The sequence below is a fragment of the Suillus subaureus genome (genome assembly GCF_016647635.1).
Source record: "Suillus subaureus strain MN1 chromosome Unknown BJ212scaffold_60, whole genome shotgun sequence".
NCBI classification, from domain to species: Eukaryota; Fungi; Basidiomycota; class Agaricomycetes; order Boletales; family Suillaceae; genus Suillus; species Suillus subaureus.
In genome coordinates this window covers 92802-101961 of record NW_024538616.1, presented here as the reverse complement: position 1 = coordinate 101961, position 9160 = coordinate 92802, and the positions used below count along the sequence as shown (strand labels likewise).

Sequence of the window (9160 nt, the reverse complement as noted above, 5' to 3'; positions counted from 1 at the left end):
GAAGCTGTTACACAATTCTTACACCTGAGGTGGAGGTCATTGAAAATAGGTATCCGTAACTTGGCCGCTGGCGATTGGTAAGGCGTATGAAGTTGCCGAACGCGGATGGTAAGGGGAGATTCGAAAAGCGTCATGATTGTCATCTCCGTCGAAAACGGTGGAATCGCGGAACATGATGCACTGACGTTGACGGTATCTTGGGTAAAGGTTCTGGGCAAAATAAGGATCCGGCCGCCTTATAGCATTGATATAGCGCAAATGCGGAAGGAGAAACTTGACGCCATTGAGATACTGAATGGCAGACTGATCATAATTATAATCTCGGCTCACCACCTGCACGATGCAGCACGAGCGGGGAAATATCGTGGAACGCAATACGTCCTTATTTGAAGCTTTCTGGCCAACTGAATTGTAGCTCGTGTTTTGAAAGGAGGCACCGCGGCTGGATTAAGCCGACCTTGAGAATTTACACAAGGTCAGGTTATAAACTTGGTTCAAAATTCGCGGAGTGTGTAAGATATGACGTGAAGAATTGAATGTATGTACATTTTTACTCACTGTTCTGAATTGGGCGGAAGCGGCTCGTACGAGAATATCACAGGACAAAGGGCTTGCGAGTGGCAGAGATGGCCTGAGCGTTGGAAACACATATGAAGGGCAATGAGCAGGTCTATGTAGACACCATGTGCAAGGAACGTAGCTAGCCGGGCAAACCTGACGGGGAAGAGGAATCGCGGGCTCGGAAATGGTATCCAGGTATAAGCGCGGAGCCAGGCTAATTCGGGTGCCCATAGTTGCATCACGCGGACCCACGAGAAACGGCAGACCGCCGTCGTTTCGCTGGTTTGAATAACTGTCCGTCATCTGAATCGGAGTGGGTCATACTGTGTAGACCACACACTGTGTCCACCTGGAGCATGTTCCACTTGACTCAACCTTCACTTGACTGATTCCCATGATCCAATTCAAAGAAAGACAAGTCCGAAGATGCGGTCGGTTGTCCTAATCAGTGGGTATTTTCGAAAATAGCCGATGGAACGACGTACCGGACGGTATCTATTCGGTTTGAAAGGGGTACGCGATTGTAAACTTCTCTACATAATCAATAGATTTAGTTTTTTTAAAAACAAAGCTAAAGTGGACTTTGGCCATGTCTTTTTGTGTGAAATGAAAACAAATATGACACAGGGTCGTCCTCCGGGTATTTAAGTCTGTGGCTGCTAGAGGATAAAAAGGGTTGTGTTAGAACTCAGCGCAACATCCGACCCCTCTTACTTTCTAACTCCATCACTGACAGTCCGCCTTAGTCCGCCATCTCAGCGAAAGTCTCATTGTCGAGGTAGGTTCTCACAATCGAAAACTGACATATTGCTGTCAATTGACAATCTGCCATCATGTGCTTATCGTCTTCCAGTATATCTGTGTGCTTAGCCAACTTTTTATCTTTGAACTCACAAGCCTCTCTTCGGTGTCCTTGAACTTCTCAAGATTTACGAGCTGTACGGCTTCGGTTCCCACCACGTGAACAAGAACAGGGACCAAGGGCCGGAAGTGCGTCGAACTCGTGTAGCAAAGAGCCCTGAGCTAATCTTCCGAATCGTACTAATTCTTCCGCTCCTCCACCGTCTTTCCTACTTACCTCGTGCCTTTACCCACAGCAATATTCTTTCAACTTCCTATACATCCATAAAAGTCAACAATCTTGAACCATAGTTAGGGTTGCCACATATTGTCTCTTCTTCTCTCGCCCTCAGCAGCATGTCTTCTGTGGAGCGCAATCAAACGCCAGACGGCGACGACCTCGCTGAGGCGCAGTCTACAGACCTTCAGCCTCAAATGACCGTTCATCCCGTCAATGGCTATTCTAGCATGCCCATGCATATGTATCCTTTCCCACCCGGCCTAGTTGCCACACAACCTCTCCGCTCCAAGCGCAGGCAAGTCAAGAACGCTTGCACAAACTGCCAGAAGGCATGCAAGAAGTGTGACGACGCCCGTCCTTGCCTCCGTTGCGTCAAATATGGCATCGCTGAAGAGTGTGTCGATTCCCAACGCAAGGAGAGGAAAAAAGGCGTGAAAAGGGGACCCTACAAGAAGCGCGATGGCAAAGGTAAGATCATACTCCCTCCATTTGTGCAGTACTCTGAGACGCCACTCGTCCATTCGTTCCACCCATGCTCTTATCTGATTGGTTCCTTCCTCTTCGTTCTGACTGTCGTTGAGATCGCGTAGGCACCAATGCCGACATTGGCGATGTGCCCGAGCAACCCAGCATTCCCGTCACGACGGAAGTGCCAACCCAGTCGGCGTCGCCGCCTTTACAGGCGACGTATATGGCGCCCATTGGGTATTCCATGTTCCCGGGTCAATTTCCCGGGTCACCCACTCCCAAGCCTGGCGAGGCTTCCCCAGCGTACTATCCTCAGTTCTATGCAATTACGCCGGTCCCTCATCCTGGACAGAATGGGCATCCAGGTCAAGACCCAGAACAGGGCTACCCGTCCATGGCCCAGTATATTCCGGCCGCATTCCTTCCGTATGCGCCACAGTCGTATGGGTACATGTATCCGCACCGTCCTGACGGTCAGATGCAGATGATGAACCCCCATTACGCTCCGTATCCCCAGATGTACGGCAAGCCGCCTTCGGCTGGAGGCTCAAGCGACTCTGGGCATCTCAATGGGCGGAATCACGGTGACGACTAAATGAGGTGTATAGCATCTCGGAGGATTCCATCTCCCCCTTTAACTTCTTGATTTCGTGCGACGTGCCCCTGCGATGTCGTTTTGTACATTAAACGGAGGGCTTATATGTTCAACCTACATGCATCCCATTTCGCCTTGCCTGCGTTGTCCTCTGTATTGTTATATAGCACTGTCCATACCTCGTAGTTCGTTGTGCCTAGGTCTATTTGCTTGATGCATTGCTGCCTTTGCCATCTTTGACTGATCTCCATTTGCTTCGACATGAGTCACTTAACATGGTGTGTTCTTTGAGTTCAATTAAATTCACGCCTCTGTCAAATTCTATGTCTTATATTGGAACGTGGATACTAGAACATACTCCGCACGAAGGCCACGAGGAGAACGAACGTAACAAGCAAATGAATCGGATAATGCGCCCATTCGCCTTGCGCAGCATTCATCTTAAGTCGAGCCTTTGAAGAGGCCGGTAGTGACCCCCACCGTGATTCTGCGGTTCGATCCCGTCAATCAATACCCCGCTATTCCCTAAATCGTATGCCCTTACAGAATCTCGATCCACAGGCACCCATAGCTCGCGGGAATGCAGTGAAGCGTCGCTGTGTTCTGCGCTCCGCGGCGGTGGGTTTCCATGGTCCTGCACCGGAACGTTTTGCTTACGGATATCGATAGTGATGGAATTTGCCAAGATGTTTGATTTGGGTTGAAGCTTGAGCCTGGGAGCGAGAAGGGATCTGCGCAGAGAGAATTTGGTATGAAAGTTAGCGCTCAGATGCGCCTGAGGTAATAACGCTTGACCCACGGTGATGAGCCTCAAGACTTCGGCTCCTCTGAGGGCAACTGCCGAGCCCAATGGTGGGTCATCATTCGAACCTAGAACATGTGCAAGTGGTACCCGTTTATGTGCAACGACCAGGCCCAGCGGCAGTCAACTTACAAGGTGGCGACTATACGGCCAAATGCAATTTCCCAGCTTGACGGCGCGATCTGGCCCTTCCTTCTCAGCGGCAATCCGACCATGGAACCAACATCGGGGTATTTACGTCGAAGAATGGAAGTAAGGGTGGCGAAGAGTGACTCGAAGGATAACTTGAGGAACTATCACTTCATTGTGTACGTCCTATTGCCACGTTGGCACCCTCGAACTCTACTCCGTCGAAATGGAAGCGAGCGACGCGAATAGTCGACAGGGCTCTAGGCTAAGCGATGGGCACGGTGAGTTTATTGGATGTCCCAGCAAAACAATGTCCGTCCTTGCGCAACGCGCATCATCGAGGAGCGGGACAAAGCAAAAAGTTGGTATCCAAACGCGCGATAATCGAGCCGGAGCATGCGAGAAGTTTGAAATACATTGGTCTTCAATTGGGCGTTATGTTGCAGGAAAATTTACGGGACTGAGGTGCGTGTCATGCACCGTATGTGCTTCGATAGTCACTGAGATCATTCATTGTGACTATGCTCGGACTCACATCGCCAGAGTGTCGAAGGTCTGCCGATTCCAGGACTCGTATGCTTCTGCTGCGATCACCGTGCGACGTCTCGTTAGCCGTAATCCCGATAACATCCTCAGAGAGTAAGCAATTATTGAGGCCTGAGGTGTTGTCTTCATGAAACGGACTCCAGAAATAGGGGGATGACGGCAGGCCCAATAGGTTCGAGCGTGGCGACAACTAGTAAGTAGTGACCGTAAACCCAGACTTGCATAAGGATGGATTCCTGAGTATAGAATTCCATATCAGAGCCGTCCGGATGCCTGCAGATTAGATTCACTTACTGAGATCTTATCCAGTCCCGGCACGTGTATAGCGGAAGCCGACTAGAGCCGTTTCTTGCACAACATGAGGGTCGTCGAGATAATTATCTAGGTCAGTCTTCACTCAGGCATATCCTCTATTGCGATGAGGGACAAATGGTACTCGAGAGCCTGCATCTGTGACGCGACTGTTGTTCTATTGATTCACCGTCGTTGGTCCATTTCCGCACCTCACCTTCAAAGATGCAGGGTGGCTGTCCAAAAGCATATCTCGGGCACCTCTAGATGTGGTTTGATTCTTCTCGCAAGGATCTAGGTTATCTGATCCGACCGGCTTCAGAGGGGAGATTCGAGATGATATGTGTGTTCTGAAAGACGTGAGTTACAGAACGCGATCATTAACTAGAACTGATAGGCCCTCACCGGGATCTGAAAGGATTTCTTTTGTTTCGAGGCTGTCCATCATTGACAAGTACTGACAGGCTTCTTCGTTTCAAGGTTGACCATCATCGGAGGGCAGAAATTCTTCCGTGTTCTTGCAAAATTCGTGTGGGCAACATTTGTGGACTGGGTGAGGCCTGGTGGCACATCGGTTCATCTATTCTTCATGACAAATTCGAGTTCGAGATCCCGTGATTAAGGCGATGAGCGACGTAGGGTTGGCAATTACCAGGCGTGTTGTGTTATTCCTGCAGCGCTCCCAGTGTTGGCAGCGCAACGGCCAGCCATGATCCATAATGATTTGATTATTGACAGTGGCATAGTCACAACGGATCTTGCATAACATGCGTGATCTGCAGCCTCCACTGAAAAAATACTAGTTGGAGTTGACACCACGCCAGTGCATGCGTCTCATACTTACTCATTCCTCCTCACCAGTCCTGCGGATTTTTTTCTCGCCGCTTATGACCAAAGTAGAAGAATATTATACTGCGTGAAAAACCACGAGCTTCGAGTAAGTACAAACAAGCCTGGCAAATTCGTGTCAGCTACCACGCCATTCCCACTTGGCTGCACCGAACTGCAATTTCTTCCCTTTACTTTCTCGCAGTTCTGCACCATGCTAAATATATTGACTTCACTGACCAAGGTCATTTGCCAGTTCTTGGTTTGGATGCGACATCTTCAGCAGAGTGGTTCTACAACACCCAACATCCAAGGCGCTCCCCACGGAGATACAAAGTCGCTTCCATAGGATCTGGTTCTTTAACAGTGAAATGGCCGACAATTTCCGTGCACAGAATGAACGGACAAGCTGAAATTTCGAGTCGGAAAAAGAATGATCTTTGCACAAGTGTTGTGGTCCCATCGGACTGAGGTCTACATTCAGACCTTAACCTCCAAGCCCCCAGTGGGCTGCAGAGAATTGAATCAGTGTGTTCGGGGTCAAGTACTGAAAACTACGTGAGGACGTTTATTCAGCCGCCTGAAGTTCATCCCCCCCATTTTTTCCACTAGTTTTATATACAAGGAACCTCAGGTCCCTGACTCCGTCTCCGATACAAAAGACGGAGTCAGCACCCTGCTACAATTGCTCGTACTGCTTCGTATACTAGTCCATGCTCTCCCCCCTTGCATAGAAGGTAGTTTTCCTTTGTACCCAATTGTTTCGATTCAGCGGGATTCAGTGTGGCAATGAGACGTGAATTGATAACAGACGGATCACGCTTCTATCTGTATTTTCAAAAGACCTGATTCTAGGAGGAGACAACGGGGGGCAAGATTAGATACTATCATCATATTTAGCGGGAAACTGGCGATCTAGGGCGGACCGTATATACCACAAATATCATGGTTTGACTGAATTTCGAGAACCTCTCTAGTGGGAAGGGGTCGATTTAAAATGCGCTTACTGTCTGTCAAACCACGCACGGGAAGATTTTTGGAGTTTATGCTAATGGGTAGCGTGATACCTAGTGTCGTCGCGGGCGATGTGTCCTCCGGTTGAGTCTGACTCAAATATCATGAAACTCTTAGTCACTCAGTCACTGAGCGTATTCGAGCCACGGTGGCCAATGCACTTTTCACGTGTCCCCTTTCTAACCTGGGAGCGTTATGTGTACATAGATGGCAGCCCTTCTTCAAGCCCAAGCTCAAGCTCAAGCTCAAGCGTTGCTCTTTCACGGTCATCCTGTGGACCTATGCACGCCGCCATTTGTGCATGTATAGTTATGTGCGTCACATCCATGGTTTCCCTTTTTTTTTCTTTTTAATTGTCCCTCCTAAATACAAAATAGCCATAAATTACATAAAATACTTAATAGCGTTTTGTTCGTTCCGTTTGTCGTCAATTCGGAGCTCAGCTCCTTATCTGTTGCATCCTACTACTAGTCAACAATAATAGCCAGACTCCTCAGCCTGTTGAGGAACCCCTTTTTGGCTCTCTTGAATTGTACGAGGCCCGACCGATGTCAGATTGTCGCCTCACACTCAAAGTGCCTTATATATTATTATGTAAAAAGGTTACAGCTTTCGCTCATAACACGACCAAACACACATTTCGAGGTTAATTTGAATACTGCAACACCCTCACTAGTAGTACTAAGAGGTGACCTTATCAAAATCTCACCCATGAACCAACAACCATCCTTAGGTCGCTCAACAGACAAAGATGGCGGGTTGTTGAAACGTTCACTTACCTCTTTGTTCTCTCTTATGGGTCTTCAACTTGGTTCTCGTCTATTAACTTTTATCCTGAATCAAGCACTGTTTCGATTAGCCTCCCCGCAGGCATACGGGACTGCTGCAATCCAATTTGAGCTTATTTTAAGCACAATACTGTTTCTCAGCAGGGAAGGTATCAGGAATGCGCTGCTCAGAGCATGGCCGCGGAATACTACCATCCATACCCAAGGGTCAACTTCTAACGACAACCACGTACCCGCTTTGACAAATCTATCTGCATTGCCGATTATCCTAGGACTTCCAGTGTCTCTAGCTACGGCAGTTTCATATTCTACTCTTGCTAGCAACGATGTTCGTCGTCAGCCGCATTTTCACGTGGCGTTAACGATCTATGTGTTCGCCGCGTTAAGCGAGCTCTTCAGCGAACCCATGCATAATCGGTATGTAGATGATATCAGTGACATACTTTTTTTTTCTCAACTTGCCAGGGCCATGGGTGAAGTTCGCACTGGAGTTAGAGTAAGAGCTGAAGGTCTCGGGATAACGTGCAAGACTCTTGTCACTTATCTTATCCTCCTTTACGACTCGACTAGACCAGAATCCGGGGAATTCGCGCTCTTGGCTTTTGCGCTGGGCCAACTTGCATACAGTAGTGTGGTCTTTTTCAGTTACGTGTATCAAATGGGGTGTCCTACCTTTTTGCCGACTCGTCTTGCTACACGACAGTCATCTGAAGCCGCTGCTTTCAGGTGAGTCCATCCCCTTGTTCAATAGTTAACTTCTCTGATCACGGTTGTCAGATCAACATTCTATCGCATTGCTTCGCAATACTTTGACATTAGCAGTCTGCATCTGTCTTTGACTATGACTGGGCAATCCATTGTCAAACATATTTTGACAGAGGGAGACAAGATTATATTGTCTTGGTGGAGCCCTTTGGAGGATCAAGGAGGGTACGCAATCGCCGTGAACTATGGTGCGCATCGTTCCAGACTGGTTTGTTTCATGTATAGTGATGATTCAACCTTTGTACAGGTTCTCTGGTTGCACGAATAGTTTTTCAACCTTTGGAGGAAATATGTAGAGTTTACTTTTCAAGAATCTTGTGCCCCCCAGCTGAGGCAAAATCCACGTCAATTGGTGCACAGTTTGATAGACACTCACTAGGTCAAGCTTCGGAGATCTTGCTGTCACTGGTCTCCATTCAACTGGCTTGCTCCGTCCTTGTCATTGTATTTGCCACAGCCTATCTTCCGATCTTTCTGCACCTATTGCTCCCGTCACAGTACCTACCAACAAGCGCCCCAAAAGTTCTTGCAGCTTGGATATGGTACATTCCTGCCCTCGCCATCAATGGCGTACTTGAAGCTTTCTTCTCGAGCATCGCAACTTCTCAAGATCTTCGAAGACAAAGCAGGTGTGTACTCCATTCACCATGGCTTATATTAACTTGATTAAATGATCAGATGGCTCGTTGGTTTTTCCGTTGTATTCATCGGATCTGCAATTGGATTTTACGCCTCGGGCTTCGGTGATGTCTCTTTGGTATACGCAAACATAATCAACCTGGCAGCCCGGATAATCTACGCCGCGCAATACGCTTCGACCTTCTTTAGCAGAAATAAAACTGCTCACAGATGGAAAGCCTCAACGCCAACATGGCAATTCCTTCTAGTTGCCACGTTATCTTACCTGGCGATCTCCATGACCAAAATACACCATCAAGCTGTCATTCTACTCCAAACGGAAGGCCGCGGAGCAATACTTTCCGCGATCGTTGTGTCTCATTTAGCACAGGGAGCTGGGATGGGACTATGTTGTGTTGTAACGTGGTGGCTAACGTCTGGCCGATACCTGGTGAGACGGGCACCTGTGAGAACTGATTGATCTGCGTGTATAACCCGTCAAATCTTTACTGATGCCCCCCACTTTCCAACCGTATCGCATTTTTATCTCACATCGCATCTTGTATGTAACCGATTGAATTGTGAACATCATCCATGTTCTGTACACTCGATCAAGCGTCGAGCTACACAAAACCACATGCAGTATTGCTTGAATGATTCGTTCTAAATTTGTC

General features: G+C 48.2%; 5 protein-coding genes across 5 annotated transcripts; 3 read left to right on the top strand and 2 right to left on the bottom strand.

Moving 5' to 3' along the window:
- Positions 1–435: 435 nt before the first annotated feature.
- BJ212DRAFT_941559 (uncharacterized protein) lies at positions 436–1227 on the bottom strand. Its single transcript, XM_041344402.1, has 3 exons — positions 1047–1227; positions 559–946; positions 436–502 (listed from the first exon to the last, which is right to left on the bottom strand). Exons 2-3 carry the CDS (start codon positions 862–864, stop codon positions 482–484), a joined length of 327 nt encoding a protein of 108 aa, XP_041186852.1. The 5' UTR covers positions 865–946; positions 1047–1227; the 3' UTR covers positions 436–481.
- Positions 1228–1836: 609 nt separating this feature from the next.
- Positions 1837–2705, top strand: BJ212DRAFT_1449804 (uncharacterized protein; the record flags this gene model as incomplete). The annotated part of the gene is made up of 2 exons (XM_041338755.1): positions 1837–2110; positions 2233–2705. 2 exons carry the CDS (start codon positions 1837–1839, stop codon positions 2703–2705), a joined length of 747 nt encoding a protein of 248 aa, XP_041186851.1.
- A 436-nt stretch (positions 2706–3141) lies between these two features.
- BJ212DRAFT_1304369 (uncharacterized protein) lies at positions 3142–5578 on the bottom strand (the record flags this gene model as incomplete). Its single annotated transcript, XM_041333580.1, has 9 exons — positions 3142–3436; positions 3640–3800; positions 4172–4372; positions 4477–4518; positions 4691–4823; positions 4879–4910; positions 4936–5033; positions 5449–5508; positions 5542–5578. 9 exons carry the CDS (start codon positions 5576–5578, stop codon positions 3142–3144), a joined length of 1059 nt encoding a protein of 352 aa, XP_041186850.1.
- Positions 5579–6511: 933 nt separating this feature from the next.
- BJ212DRAFT_1394439 (uncharacterized protein) lies at positions 6512–6878 on the top strand. The gene has a single exon (XM_041337151.1). The coding sequence runs from the start codon at positions 6617–6619 to the stop codon at positions 6794–6796; it is 180 nt and encodes a 59-aa protein (XP_041186849.1). The 5' UTR covers positions 6512–6616; the 3' UTR covers positions 6797–6878.
- A 148-nt stretch (positions 6879–7026) lies between these two features.
- Positions 7027–8967, top strand: BJ212DRAFT_1486784 (Rft protein-domain-containing protein; the record flags this gene model as incomplete). Its single annotated transcript, XM_041341166.1, has 5 exons — positions 7027–7520; positions 7569–7829; positions 7881–8056; positions 8116–8497; positions 8547–8967. 5 exons carry the CDS (start codon positions 7027–7029, stop codon positions 8965–8967), a joined length of 1734 nt encoding a protein of 577 aa, XP_041186848.1.
- Between the last annotated feature and the right edge of the window lie 193 nt (positions 8968–9160).

What these genes read in the sequence shown, in the direction of transcription:
- BJ212DRAFT_941559 (XM_041344402.1), bottom strand. Translation starts at nt 864, where the DNA reads ATGACGGACAGTTATTCAAACCAGCGAAACGACGGCGGTCTGCCGTTT. An exon ending in CTTCCGCCCAATTCAGAACA is followed by an intron (nt 503 to 558) that starts GTGAGTAAAAAT and finishes ACACACTCCGCG; the next exon opens with AATTTTGAACCAAGTTTATA.
- BJ212DRAFT_1394439 (XM_041337151.1), top strand. Translation starts at nt 6,617, where the DNA reads ATGTATAGTTATGTGCGTCACATCCATGGTTTCCCTTTTTTTTTCTTT.